The 24,922-nt window shown below is 32.5% G+C and overlaps 3 protein-coding genes across 4 annotated transcripts; 1 reads left to right on the forward strand and 2 right to left on the reverse strand.

The window, feature by feature from the left end:
- Positions 1-1,251: 1,251 nt before the first annotated feature.
- Positions 1,252-6,295, forward strand: ECB2 (Tetratricopeptide repeat (TPR)-like superfamily protein). The gene is made up of 2 exons (XM_088094530.1): positions 1,252-4,090; positions 4,971-6,295. Exon 1 carries the CDS (start codon positions 1,412-1,414, stop codon positions 4,049-4,051), a length of 2,640 nt encoding a protein of 879 aa, XP_087950656.1. The 5' UTR covers positions 1,252-1,411; the 3' UTR covers positions 4,052-4,090; positions 4,971-6,295.
- Positions 6,296-7,048: 753 nt separating this feature from the next.
- Positions 7,049-13,002, reverse strand: LOC124826534 (Nucleotidylyl transferase superfamily protein). 2 transcript variants are annotated; one of them, XR_015780898.1, is made up of 12 exons: positions 12,662-13,002; positions 12,468-12,587; positions 11,693-11,878; positions 11,107-11,224; positions 10,628-10,714; positions 10,289-10,381; positions 9,032-9,112; positions 8,682-8,753; positions 8,335-8,403; positions 8,120-8,230; positions 7,445-7,657; positions 7,049-7,263 (listed from the first exon to the last, which is right to left on the reverse strand). XR_015780898.1 is itself a non-coding variant. In XM_088094723.1 (11 exons), the coding sequence occupies exons 1-11, from the start codon at positions 12,880-12,882 to the stop codon at positions 7,607-7,609; spliced, it is 1,209 nt and encodes a 402-aa protein (XP_087950849.1). In that variant the 5' UTR covers positions 12,883-13,002; the 3' UTR covers positions 7,049-7,606. The 2 variants fall into 2 exon arrangements, 1 of the variants encoding a protein (XP_087950849.1); XM_088094723.1 differs by having other exon boundaries at positions 7,049-7,657.
- A 1,295-nt stretch (positions 13,003-14,297) lies between these two features.
- Positions 14,298-24,419, reverse strand: OVA5 (Lysyl-tRNA synthetase, class II). Its single transcript, XM_088095506.1, has 14 exons — positions 24,144-24,419; positions 23,442-23,660; positions 23,030-23,141; positions 22,181-22,289; positions 21,696-21,753; positions 20,720-20,788; positions 20,023-20,130; positions 19,467-19,559; positions 18,789-18,893; positions 16,673-16,879; positions 16,396-16,490; positions 16,021-16,111; positions 15,171-15,341; positions 14,298-14,588 (listed from the first exon to the last, which is right to left on the reverse strand). Exons 1-14 carry the CDS (start codon positions 24,363-24,365, stop codon positions 14,496-14,498), a joined length of 1,752 nt encoding a protein of 583 aa, XP_087951632.1. The 5' UTR covers positions 24,366-24,419; the 3' UTR covers positions 14,298-14,495.
- Between the last annotated feature and the right edge of the window lie 503 nt (positions 24,420-24,922).

The raw sequence follows: 24,922 nt of genomic DNA on the forward strand, positions 1-24,922 counted from the left end.
CGATCTACTTATATTTACATCAGTTATCGTAACAATCTTTTACTACATTCTAAGACAGTTAATTTCCATTATTAGTAACAATTGAGTTGCAACTTGCAGGCATGGAGATCACAACAAATTCTGAATGTATCTCAATCATAAGAAAAATGATACTTTAAAAAATATAAATTTTTTATATTCATTTGATATAATTTTTTCTTACTTTTTATTTTTCATTTTAAAAAAAATACAAAAATTCACTTTTTTATAATTATTTTATTATTGTATATTAAAAGTGTATCATTCTACTATTATTTCATCCATAAAATTGTTTTGTAGCCTTTGATTCTAAATTTAAATATTGAAGGCCATTTTTCAATCCTCTTGCAATTCTAATTCACAAGACAAAATCTTCTTACTCAAAATATTATTTTCTTTCTTGCAGCATATTTCATAAACTCATAAATTTTATGATTTAATAAATTGAACTTCTTTATGTGTAATCATACTTTAAATTTGAATTAGAGCTTCAATTGACAAATCAGTCGAAGTCGAATAAGCATGAAATTCTCCATCTAAAAGAGAAAATAAGTGTTAAATAAATGGTACTTGTTCTTACTTTGGTACCATGATTTACTTTTAATTAAATTTTCTATTGAATGTCCAAATTAATTTTATTCACGAACGGAAAAACTAACAAGTTGAAAGAACCAAAATAGGAAATTGAAAATATAATTAATCTCTCTTTAACATATACTTTATCCATATACTTTTAGGAATTAAAACTCCTGTAACATATTTAAGAAGCAATTATCTATTAATCTTAACTTAAAAGTGGTGTGGCCGTTTAATCGAAAACAAATTCAGAAAAATTCTTTTAGATCGAAAAGGAAGTTCGATACAAACACCTATAAAATTTGAACTTAACTATACAAAAAATTGATATCATTCTCTATCTAAAATCTAAAATTTTAAGATAATAAATTAACTTATCTCTCTGCTTTCTTATTTTTATCTAATATAAAACTCGGACTCACCCGTTTTTTATCCTCATTTAATACTATTCTTCACTATCCTTCACTTTTCCTTTTAGAAATAAAAAATTAATTTCGTTAAAATTATTTTCTTATAAAAGTTTATAAAATGGAGTGACATATTTTCAAATATCTTATTCTTTTTACCAATATAGAAACGAGATATTAACGTCTGTTTGAAAAATGTGATGAATTATATAATAACATAAGACTAGATTGTGTCTGAAGAAAAAACAACAGAAGATATTAAACTAAGATTTAGCGAAAGATGTCATGGATAAGACGGTGGTTATGGTTGGCAATGGCAACGACAACACAACACAACACAGTTTAACATTTTCGTGTCGTGTTGAGTTTGGTTTTAACGATAAACCCTCCTTCATGTTCTGTAACTCCCAATGGCGGCGTTTGCTAAACCCTCTCAACTTCATGCTCAATTGGGTAATCCTCTTCTTCCTCCTTCTACTTCGACCAACTTCAACCTCAAAACTCGCACTTTTACGCACAACCTGCACACCCTTCATTCCCCTCTTAGAAAAGTTAAACATGTTTGTGTTTCAAGTTCTTCCACTGCCACTACCTCCCTCAGCAACGACCACAGCCACAGCGCAAACTCTGATATTTCCCAACTGTGCCTTCTTGGGAACTTGGACCGTAGCATGAGCTACTTAGACTCAATGCACGAGCTTCGAATTCCCGTTGAAGATGATACTTACGTTGCCTTGGTACGACTGTGTGAGTGGAAGGGAGCAAGGAAGGAAGGGTCACGTGTTTATTCCTATGTTTCCAAGTCCATGACCCTTTTGAGTCTTCAACTGGGGAACGCGCTTTTGAGTATGTTTGTGAGGTTTGGGAACTTGGTGGATGCTTGGTATGTTTTTGGGAGAATGGAGAAAAGGAATTTGTTCTCTTGGAATGTTTTGGTTGGTGGGTATGCTAAAGCTGGCTTCTTTGATGAGGCTCTGGACCTCTATCATAGAATGTTGTGGGTTGGTGAGAGGCCTGATGTTTACACTTTCCCTTGCGTTTTGAGGACTTGTGGTGGCATGTCTAACTTGATGAGGGGTAGAGAGATTCATGTGCATGTTTTAAGATACGGGTTTGAGTCAGATGTGGATGTGCTTAATGCATTGATAACCATGTATGTGAAATGTGGGGATGTAAGTACTGCCAGGTTGGTGTTCGACAAAATGTCTAATAGAGATAGGATTTCGTGGAATGCCATGATTTCCGGGTATTTTGAAAATGGGGAGTGTCTGCAGGGATTGAGATTGTTCTGCATGATGATAGAATATCCTGTTGATCCAGATTTGATGACCATGACCAGTGTGATTACTGCATGTGAGCTTCTGGGTGATGAGAGATTGGGGAGGGAAATTCATGGTTATGTTCTGAGAATGGGGTTCGGGAGTGACCCTTCAGTTCATAATTCGTTAATTCAGATGTACTCATCAGTTGGGCATATTCAGGAAGCGGAAACAGTTTTCTCTCGAGCAGAATGCAAAGATGTGGTGTCATGGACTGCAATGATATCAGGTTACGAGAATTGTTTGATGCCTCAGAAAGCACTTGAGACATATAAAATGATGGAAGCAGAAGGTATCATGCCAGATGAAATCACCATCGCCATTGCACTATCTGCTTGTTCTAATATATGCAGTTTAGACATGGGGACAGACCTCCATGAGACAGCCAAACAGACAGGGCTCATCTCTCATCTGATAGTTGGAAACGCACTCATTGACATGTATTCAAAGTGTAAATCCATTGACAAGGCTTTGGAGGTTTTCCACTCTACTCTTGACAAGAACATTGTATCTTGGACATCGATCATCCTAGGTCTTAGGATCAACAGCCGGTGTTTTGAAGCTTTATTTTACTTCAGGAATATGATTCGTAGACTGAAGCCAAACTGTGTTACTTTAGTTTGTATTCTGTCTGCATGTGCTAGAATAGGAGCTTTGACATGTGGAAAAGAGATTCATGCCCATGCATTGAGAACTGGAGTAAGTTTTGATGGCTTTATGCCTAATGCAATTTTGGACATGTATGTGAGGTGTGGAAGAATGGGATATGCGTGGAAACAATTTTTCTCAGTTGATCATGATGTTACTGCATGGAACATTTTGCTTACAGGATATGCTGAGCGTGGGAAAGGAGCACTTGCTTCTGAAGTTTTTCAGAGAATGGTGGAATCAAACATCAATCCTGATGAAATAACATTTATCTCCATATTATGTGCTTGCAGCAGATCAGGTATGGTAGCCGAAGGCTTAGAATATTTTAACAGCATGAAGTATAAGTACTCTATCACACCTAATCTGAAACACCATGCATGTGTGGTTGATTTACTTGGCCGTTCTGGGAAATTGGAGGAAGCTTATGAATACATACAGAAAATGTCACTGAAACCAGACGCAGCAATCTGGGGAGCTTTATTAAATGCATGCAGGATTCACCATAATGTTGAACTTGGGGAGCTTGCTGCAGAGAATATCTTTCAATACGATACAACAAGTGTCGGATACTACATTCTTCTCTCTAATCTTTATGCTGACAATGGTAAATGGGACAAGGTTGCAGAAGTAAGAAAAATTATGAGACAGAATGGGCTAATAGTAGATGCTGGATGCAGCTGGGTGGAAGTCAAGGGCACAGTGCATGCTTTTCTCAGTGGTGATAACTTTCACCCTCAAATAATGGAAATAAATGCACTTTTGGAGAGGTTTTATAAGAAGATGAAGGAAGCTGGTGTTGAAGGGCCAGAAAGCAGTCATATGAACATAATGGAAGTTTCTAAGGCTGACTTATTTTGTGGGCACAGTGAGAGACTGGCCATTGTGTTTGGACTTATGAATTCTGGTCCTGGGGTGCCTATTTTGGTGACAAAGAATCTGTACATGTGCCAAAATTGCCACAACATTGTGAAATTTATCTCTAGGGAGGTTCGCAGAGAGATTTCTGTGAGGGATGCTGAACAATTGCACCATTTCAGGGGAGGCATCTGCTCTTGCATGAATGAAGGATACAGGAGTTAACCTGATTACCAGGGAAACTGTAAGATATGTAGCATCATGGTGAGAAATTAGAATTGAAAGAAATTGCTTCAATATCCATGCATATAAGATTTGAACATGACTTCACATATATGACAGGGTTTATTCCCATCAAGTACCAAAATGTTTTTATGACATTTAGTTAAATGAGACAAATGTTCATTATTTTGTAAAAACACGATAAAGAACTTGAAACCTGGGGCATGATTATGTAGAAAGAGAATGCCTTTTTTACGAGAACTTTCAGATATTTAGCACAAGGCAAAATGGAAAGTAGAGAAACTGGCTTTTTGCTGTAAAAATGAGCTGCTTTCTCATATTTGACAGGTAAATAACCTTGTAAGTAAATTTAATAATATAACGCATGTATTCTACAGACCTATTCCCTCTCTCATTTTTATCTTCAAAAGAAAATTTTCATTCCATCATCCAGCATCAGGTAATATAGTAGAAGTGTCGAAAAACTCTTAAGATATCTGTTCATAATTTCACTACTCTCTTGAAGTTGAGATTGGCTTGATAAATGATAGGTGAAAGCAGTTGTTGTTGGATTGAGCGCTTATCACTAAGACAAAAGTTATACCTATTAGTTAGAGTGCAATTCTTTCCACTTAAGAGTGTATCAGTCCAAGCGTTACGATTTAATTGTGACTCAGGTTCACTATTTCCATCACATGACAATTGACGCCATTTACAACACTTAAGCTTCCTAGCTACTTTCTAAAGTCACATAATTTTTTTGTCATCTTATAGATCAGATGGATTTCTGTACCTGTTAGCATGGTTTACTGTCTAGTGATCCGCATTTATTTTCCTATGAAAGATAGAAGTCATCTCAGTGTACTGTAATCTGTATTTCTCTCTTTCTTGCATGTCCTTCATTGGGTTTCTGGTGATAAAGATCAAGAACTTGGTATGGACTTTGCTTGGTTTCGGGCTTCATGAGTTGTTTGCAGCCAACAAACGTTCAAAGCATGCCTATTGCTAAAGTACAAAATTTTGTCTTGGAAAAAGGAAAAATAAACCCTACTTGTTCCAAAATTCAGGGGTGTTCATAAGTATATTGTGGTAGCAGCAATGCAGATTGTGTTTAGAATCAAAGATTCTCTGAACCCTTCAACGTCATTATGCTGGATTTCTAGCTCAACTGTCAAGGTAAAGTGATCTATTCCACTATGTTAGATATAAGATGATTGCTAGGCCTCCACCTAATAGCTACAGATTTTAAGACAATAGGTTCTTGACAGTATTCAGCTATATAATGTTCTTTCTTAATAGAATGAAATACAATGAGATTAAATAGTACAAGGTTTAGATTTTATCATAACTATACAATGTTCTTTTTAAACAAAACTTTATTAAATCTTTTGACAGATATCTGTTTAGCATATGCAATTTATGATTTGATAAAATACAGTGCTATTTGGCCAATATAGGTGTCTCCACCCTCTGGTTAGGGCTTTCATTTGATACATATTCTCTAATTTTAACAAACATCGCCTAACAAAAAGAAGCGTACATGTATACACTTAATAAAACATTGAAACTTAAAATTTCATATCCAAACAGTGTTGAATAGATAAACGTTTAAAAAAATGAATAGTCTGGAAAAGTTCGCCAAACAATATAATAAAACTTACAAACACTTTTATAAAATGAGCATTTAACATTTTATATCGTCTAAAGATTATATATTAAACGTTTTGCTTCCTAAACGATGCTTCTATCAACGAGCTGGCGTGTGCTAAAATGTTTTCAACACGCAATATGCTTAAACGATTACTAACGTTTAAAACATTTGTTGCATGTACGAAAAGTACTTCTTTGCTTGTATGTTTTGTTCTCTTTATCTGTGCAGATCATGAAGGTACAAGAATTTACTCAAATTCCTACACAAGATCGATAAAGACGTTAAGAGATAGGAAGACATTCTGAGAATGTTTCCTTAAAGCTTCAAGCTCTACAAAATCGTACAAACTACTTTTGTCAAAGTTATGATAAATCACTATAAACGTAGACCTAAGTCTGACTACCTACCTAAAAAGACTAACGGATCTTTCTCGAAGAATGTTATTTATAGATTATTGCATGAAGAGAAGACAAGAAATATACATGCATATAAACAAGCTTGTTATTACGCTGCATCTCTTTCTTTATATGTCTAACGCTTTCGTTTATAGAGAACATTTTTACAAGTCTTTCATATTTGCTTTATAATGAAACTTATTTTCTCTTTGAGTTATCAAATTTATATCTTGTTTGAAAAACCTTTTTGGTTGTTTTGTAAATTCATAAGTGAATTAAAACATTTGGTATGTAACTAAGTTGAGTTAAATGATCCAATTAGTTGACTAGTATTGAGACCAGGGTGATTGATACTTGTTGTAAAGTAAGAGTGTTAAAACTTGTATAATCTTTATTAAAGATTAGCAAAATCTCTTAACAAGTTACCTTATAAATGTTTTTCTAAACACTCTTTAAAACACAAGTGCCTCTAACAATTACTGCTAAAAGTTTTTAAAACACTATTCAAATTCCTCATTCAAATTCCTCTTTATAGTATTTTTCCAATGTTTCAACATTAACATTTTACTAGGTAATTAGATCTGAGTTATACTTTAAAAATATCTTTTTATTTAATTTTATATTTAAAAAATTTGATTTTAAATAATTTTATTTAAAATTAAAAAAATATATATATAAAAATATCTTCGGAATGCTTACCGGTATAAAAAAAAACCGTGGCAACTAAAATATCAATTTAAAACAGATATAAACAAATAACATTGTTATGTTAAAAAACTTATATCTATTCATTTTTTAAATTTAAAAACAATTATATCATAGTTTGAAATACAAATAAATTATAATTTTCTGTTGAAATTTAAAAACAATAAACATATTTATCCATACTCAAATTAACTTAATTTATCGATCATAACCCTAATCTACTTGCATCTAAGTCTACTTACATATAAATCCATCAATCATAACTATATTTCCCTTAAATTTGAATCGAGAAAGTGTGAATTAAAATAAAAATATTATACAGACACTTCATTGTAACGATGGGTTACAAGAAACATAAAATCAATCTTTTACTGGTGGGATCATAAAAAGTTCCGAATGCATCTTGTATCCATAAAACTGTGCTGTGGTCTTCGACTCTAAATTCACGAACACTTTTCAATCGTCTTGCAGTTATAACAGAAAAGATAATGTTAATTACAAAATCTATTATGGCATTTTATAGAACTTCATTCATACGTTAACCAACTCGAGCCTAATTAAACTGCAAACTCGAGATGACAAAGGTCTTCCAATGCTAATCAATTTTTTTCCTTTCATATAACTCAAAAGAACCAAGTTCCTTACCATTTTAATTGTCAGATGGTAGTAAAAAATGGTACAAATTTTGATGATAGCAAGTCTATGCAACAAAATCGTAGTAGAAAACTCCTTTTCATGGTGAGAAAAAGCTCCGGTTGGCAAACAAGTGGATCTCAGCAATTTTGGGCAAACAAATGCTGGATGACTTCAGTCAAACATGTGAGGAAGTGGTCTGACAGCCATAAATGCATCCACCATCTGAGAATTATGGAAAAAGATAATATTTAAGTTTAGCACCATATATACATTAATACAACCAACCATGATTTCGTAAAACAATTCCACCCAACCAAATATGTATGTAGTGCGAATATTGACCATATTCCGTCAAAATTTTGAACACTAATAAATGCTACTTTTTCAATTGTGAACACCCGGACACAAATACACACATATATTGGTGGAATGGAGGCAGCTTTTCAGTAAAAAAAATCTTATCTAAGAGTAAACAAGTTTCAGATGTTCTAGCAATATTCAACAATAAGGGTTTTCTTAATTCCAACCAAGACTTTCCTCTCACCCAGGTTAATAATTGGTTTTGGCAATACTCAAGATTATGCAATTAACAATCGAAATGTCAACTTATTTTCCCTGTATTATTATTTCACTCTTGTAACGTAGGAATCTATGCAATGACATCTATTATTGTTGAATGCATACCTCTTCAGTCACAGAAGCCCGAGCCCTACGATGTCTCTCCACTATTTCAGTCAAGACCTGAATTAGCCGTTGCTTTACCTCACCCGTTAGCATGCGCCCTTCTCCATATTCCTACAAGAGAATAACAAAACAAGTTAGGGAAAGAAAATCAAAGGGTTCCTCCTTATGCTATTTGTATTATTAAACAAATTGGGGGAAAAGGATAGAAATCAGACCTTTTTAATGTGTTCAAGTTCAGCATCATCTTCTAAGAAAAAAGTTAGGTATTTGATTGGTATATCTACCTGAATCATGCTACAAAAGGTCAAAATTCTTGGACTGTAACAGGAGGTAAAGACGGGAGCACTAAAAGAAAGGCAAAACAATTTATTAGACAAAAAAAGGGTTTAATCTTTCGTTTCAATTTTACTAGGCATATTATATACATGTGCCTTCTTAATCCTTCTTCATTCTATCACTTTTCAAAATTTAGGTGAGGGGGAAAACATTAAATAAATGATGAGGTTTATACATCTAATACATGTAAAGTGCATTATTTATGAACCGGCAATAATTCCGTTACCTCAAGATTTGCCCCCAATTGCCTATGTTTCTCAACCGAATCTTGCCCACCAGAAAATGCATGCTTGTTTACCTGAAGAGAGCGACACATACACTTGGTGAAAATAACCAAATGAGGGCAGAAGAAACCACACAGATGTTGCTTAGAAAAATTATACTCATTACACAAACGCCAATGACAACAAGTATATTTACCTTGTCACCCAAGATTCCTCAACAAAACAAGCAATTAAAGAAAGAATAACCTACTGCTAACTTTTGTCACAATGAACAAATAAATCTACAAGACTTGTAGATAAGCAACAGAATTAACAGAAAAAAAAAATTTAAATAGAGTAATTTCAGTAGCACCTTGTTCTTTATATCTTTTGCAGAATCAGTCACATATATTGCGGAATTGGGATCACTGGCAGACATTTTTCCTGTTTCCCCCTGAAAATTTATATATTTTAAAGATGTGAGGTCATGGTTGACAGAATAAAATCCCAACCCAACATGCAGAATATTATATGATTCTGGCTCCCCTCTCCATACTCGTTCATGAACAAAGACACCATGGGGCATTGTGGGAGCAATGTCTCTTTTTTGTGTTAGCATACATTATGTTATTAGATAGTTTTGGGGTTTTGAACTCCAAATGACCCAAAAATCACAACTAAATTTAGGCTCCTTCCTACTCCCATGGAATGTGTACCAAAACATCCCTTCGCCCAAATACAAAACTTAATAAACCCTATTCTCTTTGCTGTCTACACCTCCATACACATTGCAGTCCAAGCTTGTGCCATATGCATTAACTCTTCTGACCACCATTGCCTATTTTGGTCCAATCAGTGCCACCCCCAGAAACATGGAAGAGATAATAAGCTTCTGTGCATCGTGATTTCATGTTGTTTTGGTTTTGTCGAGAGACACTCCAGATTGCTCAATCTTAAAATACATTCCAGATTGTGTAATCTAAAATTAGAAAAATAAATTGAAGGTTTTGAATAGGGTTTTGTAATATGGAAAATTACTCCATGTATTTTTAATGTTTTAATAATATGCATTGAGTGCTTGTCTTTCTTATATGTGCAAATTGATATGACTAGGACAACTGATGGTGGTTCTCAATTCAATGAACACCAAAAACCTGCTGCCTGACCTAGTAACTCCAGTCATGAAAGATGATGAGAATGTGCATGCAGAGATGCACAAGCACAGTAGGTAAGCTTTTGACAAAGCCTAGGGGCCCGAAGATAACTCTTTGTTGATAATGTAAACACATCAAGTTGCGAGATGTAGTAGTAAGAAATTATATTTCGTAAATTTACGTTAGCATAATATTATATTTTGAGTTTGTTTGCAAGAAGGTATTTATTGTGGGCAGCTGAAGTTGGTGTCCCATAGGCCACAGAGAATGTGCATTGTAAAAGGTAGCCAAGAATGCTTATGGCAGCAGAATACTTAACCCAACAGCTTAGGCTTTTGTAAAACACAGTTCATAATAAAACAAAACAAAAATTGACTGGAGAGAATTAAGAGCTCAATTAGGTTAGCAGAATGATGAATATCAGTAGCTCTCTTAATCAATTTGATAAAGTAGCATGTTTTGCAACACAAGAATACCTGTAATGCAGGGAAGAATAAAGATTCAATCAAGGCTGGCTTGTTGAAACCCATTCGAGGAGCAACATCACGTGTCATTCTAAAATAGGGATCCTGAATATATCATAAAAAATGCTATTAGAAAGAATAAGATGAACACTAGAAAGAAAATAACAGACCGAGATGTTCACATGCATTTGAGAAATGTTATATGCTTTAAGTTGGAATAGATCCTTTTTATGACATTTCTTTAAATATTTACAAGAATAAATTTTCACAGTAATCACATCTGGCCATTGCCATACAAGTTAATCTTCAGCCAAATCAACTAGCATATATTTGCATTGATGTCCAACTGACCTGGTCAATCGCACAAGGAATTAAACAACGGAGATTCTCTTTTCCAGAAAATAGGTGAGGAAATGAACTGGGAAATGATGGAACGGCCTGCATAGACAAAAGAAGCACATACAGTCATCACCATGTAGAAAATTCAAAATATGTACTATTTTTAAATTAAATGGATTCAATTATAACTAGGAAAAACAAACTTACACAAAGCATTATACGCACAGAAGAATATATATAGTTTCATCATCATGATGTTAAAGTTCCATTGTCAATAGATCACAAATATGTTCAAATAATTGTTAGGGACAAACTTTCACAAAAATATTAAGAACAAAATATGAATAGTGCCGCTATCGCATGTAATTGATAACAATACATTATGTATCAGCAAATAAGAGAAATGACTCAGGAAGCCAACTAATAGCCCAACTACAGTAACCAAAATCTAAAGTTAGGATCATTCTGTAAAGAGAAGAAATGGACCATACCTGCACAGGAGGAAAACTAACTTTTCCAATATGATCTTCCCCAGCAAAACCAAAGATGCCAACAGCCTGGTTATAAGTCACACGTGATGCAACCTCACACATGTTCTTGTAGAAGGAACTGAAAAGGAAAATTATCCTCATACGACAGAAGATTTACTTTACGTAATTCAAAGTAAAACAGTAAAAGAGATTGGGAAATTTCTCATGAGACAGTTTATTCCAAAACATAAAATATTTACTCAGTATTTTCTCTTTTAATTATGGTGTGATAAAAGCTCCAAATTAGTTTTAACAGTCATTCATTTTTTAAATATAAGAATGAGACCCAAAAACATTAAAAGTGCTCGCACATTAAAGGTTGCTGAACTAAAAATTTCTATGAGAAAACTTCATCTTGGAAATAAATTCTGTGCAATGTTCTGGATAAACTGGAGAAATTTTTGCTAAATAAGAGAAAACCATGCCTAAGATTCAACTAATTTTAATAATGTATATCTAAACATTCTCAATAAAATCCCTTAAACTTTAATAATCCATGATTTAATAAATCTGCATATATCAGGGAAATACTGCCTTTATAACTCACCCGCCAACATAATTAAAATCAGAGAAGATGAACGTCTTTGAAATGTCAAAACCACAAGCAATGATGTCCTTTGCATTCTCCCTTGCAAGTCTTCGACACTCCTCTACAGTAAGATTTTTCCAGAAGAACTTTTCATCATCAGTGAGCTGTATAACCAGAGGAACCTTAAACACATCTTGCAAATACCTACATACCATTTTCCGCCAAGTCAAAAAACATCCCGAGCAATCACAACAATTGAGAATTCACCTTCCTTTCTAGCTTGACCCACAACTTAAACATCTAATTTCAATCAATTATCATGGTAAAACTCTCTTAACCTATCATTTATGAAAATGACTACATCAATACAAAAAGCAGACTACACTAACACAGAAATTCTAATAGATATTGCCTACACAATATATTTACAATTTTTCGTCAAATTTCCACTTAAATAAAAAAATGAAACCCAGTCAACCTATACAAATTGGTCAAGAAATAAGCCACTAGCGTCAACCAATTCATGTACCAAATTCTAAGCCCACTCTTTAAAATTCAATCTTAAATACAAAAACACACATTAGATTATCAATTTTTTTATCAACCTGCACAATACCGACCTAAAAACAAGCCAATAGTGTCAACCAATTCAGGTACCAAACTCTTAACTAGCTCCCTCTTTAAAATCCACTAGCAATCACAAAAGGCTGCACCAAACTAGATCTACAAACTTAAATCAAAATTCATTTTAAATCCTCAAAAGAAGAAAACGGAGACACGCGAACTCACTCACTTAGTGAACATGAAGGGAATCAAATGTCCCAAGTGCAAAGATTCAGAGGAAGGTCCGCGCCCGGTGTACAAGTAAAACTTATCGCCTCTCTCGTACGCGTCGAGAATCTCCGCGAAATCGCTGCAACACATAAACGATACTCTCAAATCACCGTTTAAGCAAATGAAGGGAGTGAATGAAGGAAATGGAGGTACCGGTGGGCGAAGAAAACGTGGCGTCGTAGAAAAACGTGAGGCGTACGCGAGGTGAGGCGTTCGAGACGCGAAATGAGAGCGTCGTCGAGCTTCTGGCAACCAAAACGGTCGATGAGTTTGTCGTAGTCGATTTTTCCTTTTGAAGAAACCTCCCATGGATTAACGACTTGTTCGGCCTCCTCTTCTAGATTCTTCTTCTCAACCTCTGTCGTTGCTGCCATTGAATTTCTTCTTCTTCTTCTTCTCTCTCTTTGGAAATGGAATTGTAGTGCCTCTGCAAAGACTTAACAGAGTGTGTGCCGTAGGGTTTTGATCTTTCAAACCTTTCTTGTTATCTTTTAGAAGTGTTTTTTAGTTTAATGTTAGAAGGTTTTACTTGGCTTGTCCTTGTCAATTTAGATTCATACAGTATTGTATTATTTTGAAATAAAAAAAATCATGACAAATTTAGTTGTATGTATAGTTTGTAGAAGCATATGTAAAAATATTTTAAATGAATATATTAAATTATTTTTAGTGTGTGACTCAATTAAGTAATGTGATGTAATTTACTTTTCTCAATTATGAAATCTCAATATATTAATAATACTAAATTTTATATTATATTATTTAATAATTATTACTTTTGTCCATAAGTTATTATTCACATAAGATACTTATATAATATTGAATAATAAATTATATTTGTTTATAATTTGTATGAAAAATAAAAAAATTCATTTTATACGTTATGAAAAAACCAATATTCTTTATATTATTTTTTAATTACTTAATGATCATAAATGAAAAAAGCAACTGTTATTGTTTTATATTACATATGAATTTTAATATATTATAATAAATAGTGCTTATATTTTTAGTCTCTGGATGAAATCATTCATATTGTAGGGAGGTTATACCTAAAAGTTTATATTCACATACGTTCTTTTATTGACATTTAGCACTTTTAAAAAATAAATTTTAAATTAAAAATTAAAAATTAAAAATAAAAGTGAAATAGAAAGTGAGAAAGAATGCACTAGTAAGATATAAATGTTTGTTTTTAAATCGGATTTTACTTAAAATGACATTTAATTAACAAATTAAAATAGCTAGAAGTTCAATTCAAATTGGATTATGCTTTTTTTAGAAACAATTTATCCATACAAATAAAAAACGATTCGAATTGGATGATTCATTTTTGATCTACAAATCCTTAAACAATTAAATTACTAGATCCATTTTTGGCAATTATTCAAAAATTAAAATACAGAAAATGTAAAAAAAAAATCGTGAAACATAAAATTTAGAATGTATAAATTATTTAATGATAAAATTTTAATATGATAAACTATTTATTTTTCTTTTAAGCTATGAAATTCAAAGTACAAAATGATTTTCTTAAAAAAATATATGAATTTTTTTCATATAAAAATCATGGATTTATTTTATAATATTCATCCCTTCAAAATATATTTAACTTTCAATATGCAATCAGGTGAAAATCATTCACATATCCATTCTATGTTTGTTTTTTTGTTTTTTTTAATTTGGTACTGTTATTTGTAATTCTTTTAATCAAATTCTCTATAATAATTTTCTCCACACATAAAATACATTACCATCAACTTAACTTTCTTCTAGAAGACAATAATAATGATATTGTAGGAGAAGAATAACTAATCCTTTGTTGATATTCTAAGTGACATATTTTGCCTTACCAGAAATCAAAACTCCCAAACAGGTAATTTGAGGAATAATAAATAACTTGATCTTGTTACATGTTCTACAAACGATTTCATATATAATTAAGGAAAGAGCAAAAAGTGAGCACAGTGAACTCACAAACATATCACTATTGCTGCAACTTGAGTACTGGGAAGGCGATAACATCTCGAATACTGGGAGAATTTGTCAAAAGCATCACGAGCCTATCAATTCCAAGTCCCTGGATTTGTAAATGGCAATTAAAAGACTACAACAGGAAAGGAAAACCAATTTGCTATTCGAACACTTTGTAGGTCAAACAATGCTGACAAAGATTATTAACATCACAATTCAGAGAAGTGAAATCATTAGCTTGCATACACCATGGTTGTTGCCTATTACACTAATTATATCACTCATACACAAGCATTGAAATTCCAGTAATAGCTTATAATTCATTCATTTCTAATACATATGTTCTTCAATAAGAAATTCAATAAACTATTGAAACATAAATTTGAAGATAAAAAGTAAACATGAGAATATACACAATGAAAATCATAACGGACCTTTATAACACTGTATTTAGTAAAGTAACATTTTAAAATGAAGAATGATTATGATATAAATTGAACATGATGATTTTGCTCTTAAAAAATGACACTATCAGAAAATTAATCTATTATTAAGTTGATTTCAAGACAAGATAATTGTTGATTGCATTGGACAGAATCAGTGCCTTCAATACGTGACCATGTTAATACCACAAGAAAAAATAAGGGTAAGTTCCACAACTATACAAAGATACACAATGCAGACATACCATTCCCGAAGCTGGAGGCATTCCGTATTCCAAAGCTGTGAGAAAGTCATCATCAAGAGTTACTTCATACGAGTCATCTTCATCATCCTTTCCTTCCTTTTTATCATCATTTGCCGAAATAGCTGACCTCTTCTTTTCATGCTGTTTAATTTGATCTTCCAAGCGTCCCCTCTACCAAGTTCAGAGAAGAAACCATAATTAAATTGAGACAGTTAATTAAGTTCAGAGAAGAAACCATTAGAGTTCATTCTTTTTCCAAACAGGTGGGGCAAAGTCATTTTCTATTTCTGGTGGTATCTGGAACAGATTAACGAACGAACCATTCAAGTTTTCTCTTTATTTTTGGTTCCTAATACCTAACTTGGTTATCCATGTAAAGTTGAAGAAGAGTAGCTGTGAACTTAAAATTGGATGTGAAAAAAAAATGGAGAAATCGCATGCAGTTAATGCACAAAGCACCAATTTGATTATCATGCAGCACCAAGTTTGACTTGTTTTCCTGTTAGTATGTCATCAAATTGTCATAAATGATACTGAACTTATTATCCAATATGTCATCTATCTTGTTAAGGTAATTGCAGAAAAAGAAAAAGGAAAAGAAAAATAAACTACTCTGAACTAACAACCACAAGAACCTAAACCTACTTCTAAAATAACAGAGAATAGTATTTGTTAGGATATAGGGTGACAGTATTTTATATTTATCTTACCAGGATCTTATTTTCCCCTTTTCTAGTGGTTGAATATGAGAAACAAATGATGACAAACACATTATATATAGTGTACGATAAGCAAAATCTACACAAGCTATGCAACTTGGATCTGAAAAGTTTGAAAACTTGAATCTTACCTGATCTATGGGATCAGTCAATTCGGAGAATGCATTCCCCAACTCACGGCCACAAATGAAAAGTTCAAATCTCTCAGTCAAACCTGTGTATCTAATGTAGGATCATGTGTAAGATAGAAGCTACTATCTAGAAACAGAAACTGTGCATCACTTTCTTATTGAGATTGGCCAGGATGCCTTTTTTAAAATAAATGTAATCACTGCATGCCAGAAAGTACGTAGTACAACATTCCCGAGTTCATATTCCCGGGGATGAGTTTTAATCTGTGAAACAAATATTCTAAGTTCGAAAAGATTAATATTTCATAGTATGTAGGATAAAAATACCTTTAATAACAGCAAATAACATTATTTGATATTTTGAGATGTTTCTACCTTCTGTGTGGTTTGGCAAGGGGAGATATCTCAATCGGATAGTCTAGAACAAAAGTAGGTTGGATGAGCTTTGGTTCTACAAAAATCTCAAAAACCTAAATAAACAAAACAAAAACAATTTGGTTAGTGTCTGCAAATCAAATTGACAGTATAATAAATGCAAAAAGTGCAAAAGAGAGGAATATCAATATAAAAGGAGAAAAAATGTAATTGCAAAAAAGAACTAAATTTATCAAATGAAAAGAATAAAAACTGGATGCTCATGAATAAAATCTACCTCATTAAGAAGGTGGCCAACGGACTGGCATGCTTCAATGGAACCTTTATCCTTGTTATCAAGATTCTTTCCAAGGGTATCTAGAGTAACACGCTTTGCAACCTCAATATCATCTCCAAATTCGTTGAAATCGATCCCAGCAATTTCTTTAACAAGATTGTGCATAGTCTCCCTCCTCCAAGGCCTTTCCAGACATATCTCAACTCCCTGTATGGAATCATTACACCACCTTCAATAAATTTGTTATACGGAATTAAATTTCAGTATAATGTCTTCACTCATCAAACACCAGCTGACATTTAAATTTTTTTAGTTAATGCTAAGCTATCATTGAGGGAACTACATGAGAGAAAATGTCTAGAATATATATAAAAAAAAAAGTTCATTTTAAGTTTTAAAGCACTATTGTAAATATAATATCCTCTGTTGACAGGATGAGAACAGAAGGGCTGCAAGGAACAATGAGCAAATTTGAAGATAAATATATAAAATTGGTAGTAGGTTTAATTAAGATTAGATAAATAAAAAGGGATATTTGAAAGTAATTCATAATATGAAAGTTTCACTTAAATAAGGGATGTATCAAATGATAATTCTTTACTATTTTGAAAAATAAAAACTAACAATTTGGACTATAAAACTAGGCATGGTTGGTCAAGATTAAAAGTTAGCCAGTGTACACATGACCACTTAAAAAGATTATGCATCCACCGGCTGTATCTTGGTCATAAAAATACAATTCTTGACACAATATATCTATTGTTTATATTTATAGTTCTTATTTCTCATTTTAACAAAAGTTCTCAGATGGTACATTACCTATATGTATACACGTGCACACAAATATATATATATATATATATATATATATATATATATATATATATATATATATATATATATTCACCCCATATGTTGTGTGTGTGTATAAACACTCTCTGTAGTTATATAATGGCTGGATAAACTATCACAAATATATGAAGATTAGAATTTTCTGAGTTGTATAATTGATACAATGATAAGAAGCTTCCTCTTATATTCTAAAAATTTCAAAATCTACCTATGACTGTGAATTGTTTTCCTTGGGTGAACTATAAATGAAGTTTTGGGTTTCCAATTTTTTTTACAGAAGTTGCTTAATAAAAAAAAGGTGACAAAAAACTTAAAGTGAAGAGAAAATAAATGACCTATCTGATTTTGAACATAAGACAATGACACTCAAGGTGGTTTTATCCATGTAGCCAATTCACTAGTTACGAAATGGCTTTGGAGGTCTTTTTGGTTGTACGAGAAAATAAAAGAAAAATGTATACTTGTATCCAATGTAAAAAAGAAAAAAAAATCACTGAATAAAAAAAAATTGAGAACTTAATTGCCTTTTTAATCAAATTATAAATAAATAAACTTTTAAAGAAAAAACAGATGTATTATTGTGGGATTCATTCAAGTTCTGATCTCGTTTATGATTAATTTTTTTATTTTTGGCTTGAGAGCCATTATTTAATATTTCTTTTATATTGAGTACTAATTATTACATTGCTAAAAAGGTAACATAACATACTATTATAAATTTTGATGATATTGTAAAATTTTAAAAACATTTTTATTAAATTTGAATAAGGAATTTTCTATTATGCGTGAAGGCACAAGATAAGAAGTTAAAATTGAAAGGTGCTGTTGGAAAAGAAAGTATTTATATTGTCAAAAACACAAAAAATATACCATAATCATTTTTTCAAGTGATTTAAATAAAGTATTTACAGATGTGTCTGTAGTACTCTTATTATGTGCCAATAGACAGCCCCGTTGATTGATAATATATTTACTTAAATTAAGCAATCAGAACCAAGAATGTTTTTTGTCAAATTGAACATCCATATATCTAAATATTATAATTATAATATGGTGGTACTCCTAGCCCTCCCTTACAGATCAAAGTCCCAACATTTGCCCCGAAAATTGGGGATCAATCAAGGGGGCACTACACCTTCCTATTTAAACATTGAACAATAAACAATACAGTAACATGTTTTATCCGTTCTAGAGGCTTAGGCATCTCTTCTAACACATCTAACCAATTCAATTCTAGATTAAATTTAGTAAGAACAGCGTCTACCTGATAATCAACTGTAAGCTTCCCATGAACTGCTAGAGCACATCGAGTGACAATCTCCTCTGCCAAACTCATCATACTTTGATAATCCGAGTATGCTTCGTACATCTAAAGTTTAACTAGTATCAATATTTAACAGAATGCAATTCAATATATAGTGAAAAAGGTCATGTGCAAATTGAAATATCAAACGATCACTGCTAAATCATTTTGAAATCCAACATATGAGGAAATCCAACATATGAGGAAATGTTATTTATGTTCACATCAAGTACCAAAACTAACTAAATATTACTATGAAAACCTCACCGGAAAAGTGAACAAAAACTAAAAATGAAAACCAAGACTATCGACAAGCTAGCGTGGTGATCCTCTAAACCACCACCAAATTTTCCATATCCCCTTCTCTTCCCCCACCCCAATTTTTCTCTTATGTAACATCTCCCTTCTCCCCCCGTGAGTCCCAAATCTTCTTACATGCCACCTGTCCCAATTCTGTCATGAAATTCTCTCTGCTAATTGAATTTTCCACTTCCTGCCCTCTTCAGCTATTCTTCCTTTTCCTCTCATATTAACAGCTAGTTGTTATTGGATCCAGGTTTTCCGCTTCTGCTATAGAACTGCAGTTCGGGCCTATGTAACGGAAGCTTAAAAATTCACCTCCAGAATCTAAACTCTTACCTCTATAGTTGTAAATTCAGGATTATGTCGAGTTGAAATTCCTTCATTCCTAAATATTCGACCAATCTCGTATACTTTTTCAAAGCCACCCACCTACCATAAAGAAAAGGATTAAAATGGTTAATGACTTCACTAGAAAAATAACATCCATATTAATCAAGCCAGTTTCAAATTTATAGCTTGAAGAATATATGCCATATTCTAGATGAAAATATTTCAAAAAATTTTGCAGCTAATACGAATGAAATTATCCTTAAAAGAAAAGACAACATTTTCTAATTGTTAGTATTGTCAAGAGTAAAATTTCAGCATTCCCACGGCAATTTCAAAATTTGATAAAAAGAAACAATATTTTGACCAGTAATTTTATTCATTTGCATTACATTCAGAATGAATACTTAATGTATTTTCCTTTGTTAAACAAAGAATTGCACCACTACTGAGTGAAGTAAGAAGAGGCAAACCCCTCGATACTTCCTTCCTGTACAAAAAAGAATGTTTCTCTGAGTTCTATTCTAAGCAAGACTTCACAAATAACAAATATGTCAAATCTCACCAGCATTCTCTTAAGATGTAATTCGGTAGCAATTCTCAGATATAAGTCTCTTCCAAGAGAATTATGGTATGTAATAAAAGGTCTGGCTTCTGCTCCCCCAGCTGCTCCCTAGTCAATGAACTTAATCAGTTTCAGGAAAAAAAAAACTTCCATGTACAAATGCCACACTCCTACGTATCATAATTAATAAAATTACAACAAAAGGCATTTTGGAGAGTAATTACATCATATATCACTTAGCAGTTGTATTGAGAGTTGAGACTGAAAGAGCATATGGTACAATCCATAGACAAGGTCCAAAATTTTAATGGTACCTTAATTAGAAAAACTAAAAAGAGGTGACTTGGAGTTGCAGTTATAACCCAAATAGTTAGATGATTGAAAACAAAGCCAACAATGGCATAATAACAGTACAAATCTGGCAGGTTCCACTATGCCATTTAATTGAAATCTTATAACCCCTATATCAATCTGACATTCATGAGATCCAGTACAATGCATAAATATGAAAATAACCAAACATAAAAGATCATGTATCAAGCTAGCCTGTTAGATCAAAACTTCTAAAAGATCCATGCTCCTTGCTTAAATATAAACAGCATATATCAAACAGCTAGTAGAGTCCCCAACATTTGAAGATGCACTTCTATGTAAATAAAAATATGCAGCCAGGGTAGGTACATTAAAATCAACAAACCTGCAAAACTGGAGTTTCAACTTCAACAAAACCTAAAGAATCCATAGTCCTCCGTATCTCTGATACAACCTATTTGAATGAAATTGATTAGAAGATCAATTTCAATCAAGTTACTTGCTCAGGAAATACATAAGAGAAGTTTGTTAATCAGTCTAAAAGGACAGAAAGTGAGCCTATGATCGCAGAAACCAAAATTCTAAATCTTCATTCAAATCAAATCCAATCAAATATATAACTAAGGCAAAAATAAAAAAAGTATCATAACACTTACAGCAACAAGATTTCAAGAAAAAGAAATGTAAACATGTTATAATGTATTACAACCCAAAATAGACATACTGAACATCATTCTTTTACCAATAGTAAGGAAAATTATGTACCACAACGCCAGAGGGCTCCTTGCTATGAGATGTTACGGGGGAGGGACATTACACATGCAAAAAGATTTTTTCTGGATTCAAAACTATTACGCAAGACCAAGCTGGTCACCGAGGTTGAACTTTACCATCATAGTTTTATCAAAATTCTTCACCGAACAGCATGATGACCATAATTCTTTTACTCTCTTAGTCTAGTTTATTTTGGAGGAGAAAAATGCTAAAAGTGTAAGACATTCTCTGGCTGAGCACACTCCCCTTAGAACTCAAAATGCAATTACAATCTAATTGTCTTTGTTATTCACGTATTCCACTGAGTCCAATTCCTAGACTCCTTTCACTTTTGCTCAAGAATTGTAATTTTGATCCTTGATATCCTCCCATGAATTTATAGAATAAATTGTTCAGCTTGATCTGTTTCTCAATAAGAAACACGGAAACAAAAAATAGTTATAGCTCAATTAGGAGACATGGGAAAAGGATTGAAGATAAACTTAATGAGTCTACAACATTACAATTATTTAATGTCAAATTTAAAACAGTTGAATGCCATTGGGTTTAAACTCTTAAGAGATAAAAAAGTTTGGTAGATGAACCACCTTTGCTCTTTTACGGAATACATCGGCTACCTCTGGATTTGCAATCATATCTACGTACCTAACCACAAGTCCACAATTAACAGTGAAGAAACATTTTAAATCATAGCTAATCAATTGATAGTCCAAAAGTGTGAGGTATAATTAGAGAAGACATGGAACGGAGAAGTAATAAGAAATAAATAACGAAAATAAAAAGAAAGAATAAGATATGATATAAGTCATATTTCACAAAATAAGAAATAATAAAAAATACAATCCATTAAAAAATTTGAAAGATGAAGATAATTTACTCAGATGAGAAACAAGAAAGAACATGAGTAGATGTAGATATCCTATTACAAAAATAGAAAGAACTAGATAAAGGAAAAAAAAAATTGTATAGAAGAATTGTAATCATAGTCACTAATAAAATAACAAATGTCTTAGTATATAACAGTGATTTCAATAAGTAAGGAATAAACACAAATATAAAAGCATGAGCTTACCTCTGTCGATAACGTTTATCTATATCAGTTAGTCCATGATATTTGTCAGGAAGTGGAAGCAGAGATTTTGTAAGGATTGCAAAAGATTGGACACACACAGAAAGTTCTCCTGAAGTAAGACCAGAAAAAAACATGAGAAGATGTTCAAATGTTTCATAACTATCAGGCTATCATCTGGCATTTGTCAAAGAGCATATTTAATCCAGCAGAGAAAGGTTATCAATCTCAGGAATTAACTATTTCTCAGTCTGCAATTATCATAACTAGTCCCTAGCAACTTGAAAGAGTAATTACAGGTATGACATATACTAGAAATCTTCAGTAGATAGACACTCATACGACAAATAATCATATATGAAACAAAAGAAGGCTGAGAAAACTCCAGTAGAACATAATACAAAACTTTCAGCAAATATTTTAAAAAATTATTTGGTTTAATCCACCTAGAGACAGCTCGAGACTTCCAATTTGCGTAGACATGTTGTTTACATTTGTAACCTCTTTTACCTTTAAAGAGAAAACCTTCTTGTGAATTTAATTTGTCCCCTGAACTCTCATATTTGCTAACATACTAGATTTTGTGTATGTATCACATCAGCAGCAAACTTTCAGTACCTCAATTTTTATGTAATCTTAGAAAGGGCATATGCATGGGAATTCAAAAGCATACAAAAGTCATAGAATTACTGCAAGTTCTTACCTTTATTTACACTAAGATAACAGATAATACAGATGAAAATCTGGGATAAATTATAAATTATGGGCACAAGAAATAGCATGTTGCAAATGCAAGCCATGTCAATTTACTAAAAACGGCCTAATCATTTAATAAGAGGATTAGTTAAATACCTTTTTCTGTGCGTTTTATTGTTCCCCTTACACCTAATATATCACCAATATCAACATGTGCCTTTAACTCTTCAAACTGATCCCCTATGAGTCTTTCCTTGTCACAATAGAGCTGAAATCATAGATTTTAAAAACTTCAGTTAGCCACTATATATACCATTCACTTTACAGAAGGACAGTAATTTCTATCTCTACATGAATATAACATGCATCTAAAAATTAAAACTACAATAACAACAAAGCTTAAATTACACAATGGGGGCTCTTATTCATAATATGCTTCATAACTATAAGGAAAAATGGTTTCCTAATTTACATAAATACAGACAGCTCACAATAGCTTATAAATGTCCCCCACTTATAATATTTACATACTCACTACCTTGAATGTACAAAAAGAGTTAAACAAAACCTGAATTGACCCAGAATCATCTCTTAGTGTGAGAAAGGCAAGCTTTCCGAATGCCCTCCTGGCCACAATTCTTCCCGCAACAGATACGTGGTCACTCTCACTATTTTTTTCCTCACCATTTGCCAAATCTATATAGATATCTTGCAGCTGACTAGCACCGTGAGTTTTGTCCCATTCATAAGCATACGGATCAAGCCCCTTGCTTCTCAATTCTTCAACCTACAAATAACCACAAAGAAGGATTGTCAAAAATGATAATCCTTTCCACAAAAATTAAGACAATCTAAAAATAAAGACCCCTAGTTTGTTAGTTCTCCGACAAACACTACATCTCAACCAAAATCTTTACATTTGTCCGAACCATGCATTCAATTTTTGCATTCTATCCCCAGCAGAAAAAAAGCCGCTAAGTAAAATTAGTCTTAAACTACTCCTTTTTTACACACATGATATTCTCATTTTGCTAGAACTGTCAATAAGCGGGGAGAACAGATAAGAAAGATAAATTTTGATCACAAAATTAACTACAAGGCAATTGATATCGTTCCTGCATTGAAGTTCAACGAAAAACCACACAATGCACAATTTTCCAATTCAAAACTCAGCTTCAATTCAGTTTTAAACTCGTCCATACACGAAACACAGCAATTAGAAGAAAACGGAAGAACACGACACCGTTGCAAGTGAGCGATAGCCACTTACCTTCTTCAAGCGTATGGCTCGAATGGCGTCCCTATCAGAAGTCGAAGTGGTAGACGACGACGCCGAGCTCCGGCGATTGCGACCGGCAGCCCTGGTATCAGCGGTGGTGGAAGATGAGCAGGCGCGGAAAACGAGCGTTCGAGGTGTTCGACGAAATGCGTGAGAGTGAAAGAAGTGCTTCAGTGGGTTCCATGTTAGAGTGCAGACTCTCAGCGCTTCCATTCTCTCTTTCACCACTGGGTCGTACCACAGTCTGTTTATTATCTTTCTAGTTTCGGATGTAGTTACGACACAACAGTTTGAACGGCTACAATATCTAAATTATTATATTTTAATAAAATATATTTCGTTAATATCGAACTTAAGATTGAGTTTACATAAATAAATAAATTATAGAAAATTTGATGTAGTTAAAAATAAAATATAAGTTATGCTTACATTTCAAAGTCCATTCATCATTTGTCATTTTGTGAATATTTATTAAAAGTAAAAAAATAAAATAAAACAAAATATGAGATATTACACTAAACTCATAAAATTTACATTTTAGGAAACGTAAATAAATTATATCTATGAAAAAATTTAAATAAATACATGAAGATAAATATTTTATGAATTAAAAGTAAATTAGTTAACTTATCATAATAATTTCGTTTATGTAAACATTAGAAGTTTTGAATTACATATACTTACAAAAATGAAAACACGTTATTTTTCTCTAAGATTACGAGGAATCACTCGTTGATTTAAAATATCATATAAACTAAAGAAGAATTACT

The sequence above is a fragment of the Vigna umbellata genome, chromosome 7 (genome assembly GCF_029865625.1).
Source record: "Vigna umbellata cultivar VRB3 chromosome 7, Vumbellata_1.0, whole genome shotgun sequence".
In the NCBI taxonomy this organism is placed as follows: Eukaryota; Viridiplantae; Streptophyta; class Magnoliopsida; order Fabales; family Fabaceae; genus Vigna; species Vigna umbellata.

What these genes read in the sequence shown, in the direction of transcription:
- ECB2 (XM_088094530.1), top strand. Translation starts at nt 1,412, where the DNA reads ATGGCGGCGTTTGCTAAACCCTCTCAACTTCATGCTCAATTGGGTAAT.
- LOC124826534 (XM_088094723.1), bottom strand. Translation starts at nt 12,882, where the DNA reads ATGGCAGCAACGACAGAGGTTGAGAAGAAGAATCTAGAAGAGGAGGCC. An exon ending in TTAGTTTTCCTCCTGTGCAG is followed by an intron (nt 10,715 to 11,106) that starts GTATGGTCCATT and finishes TTGTCTATGCAG; the next exon opens with GCCGTTCCATCATTTCCCAG. An exon ending in AATTGGGGGCAAATCTTGAG is followed by an intron (nt 8,404 to 8,681) that starts GTAACGGAATTA and finishes AGCATGATTCAG; the next exon opens with GTAGATATACCAATCAAATA.
- OVA5 (XM_088095506.1), bottom strand. Translation starts at nt 24,365, where the DNA reads ATGGAAGCGCTGAGAGTCTGCACTCTAACATGGAACCCACTGAAGCAC. An exon ending in TACATCTTAAGAGAATGCTG is followed by an intron (nt 19,560 to 20,022) that starts GTGAGATTTGAC and finishes TCTTTATGGTAG; the next exon opens with GTGGGTGGCTTTGAAAAAGT. An exon ending in CTTGCCAAACCACACAGAAG is followed by an intron (nt 16,112 to 16,395) that starts GTAGAAACATCT and finishes ATCCTACATTAG; the next exon opens with ATACACAGGTTTGACTGAGA.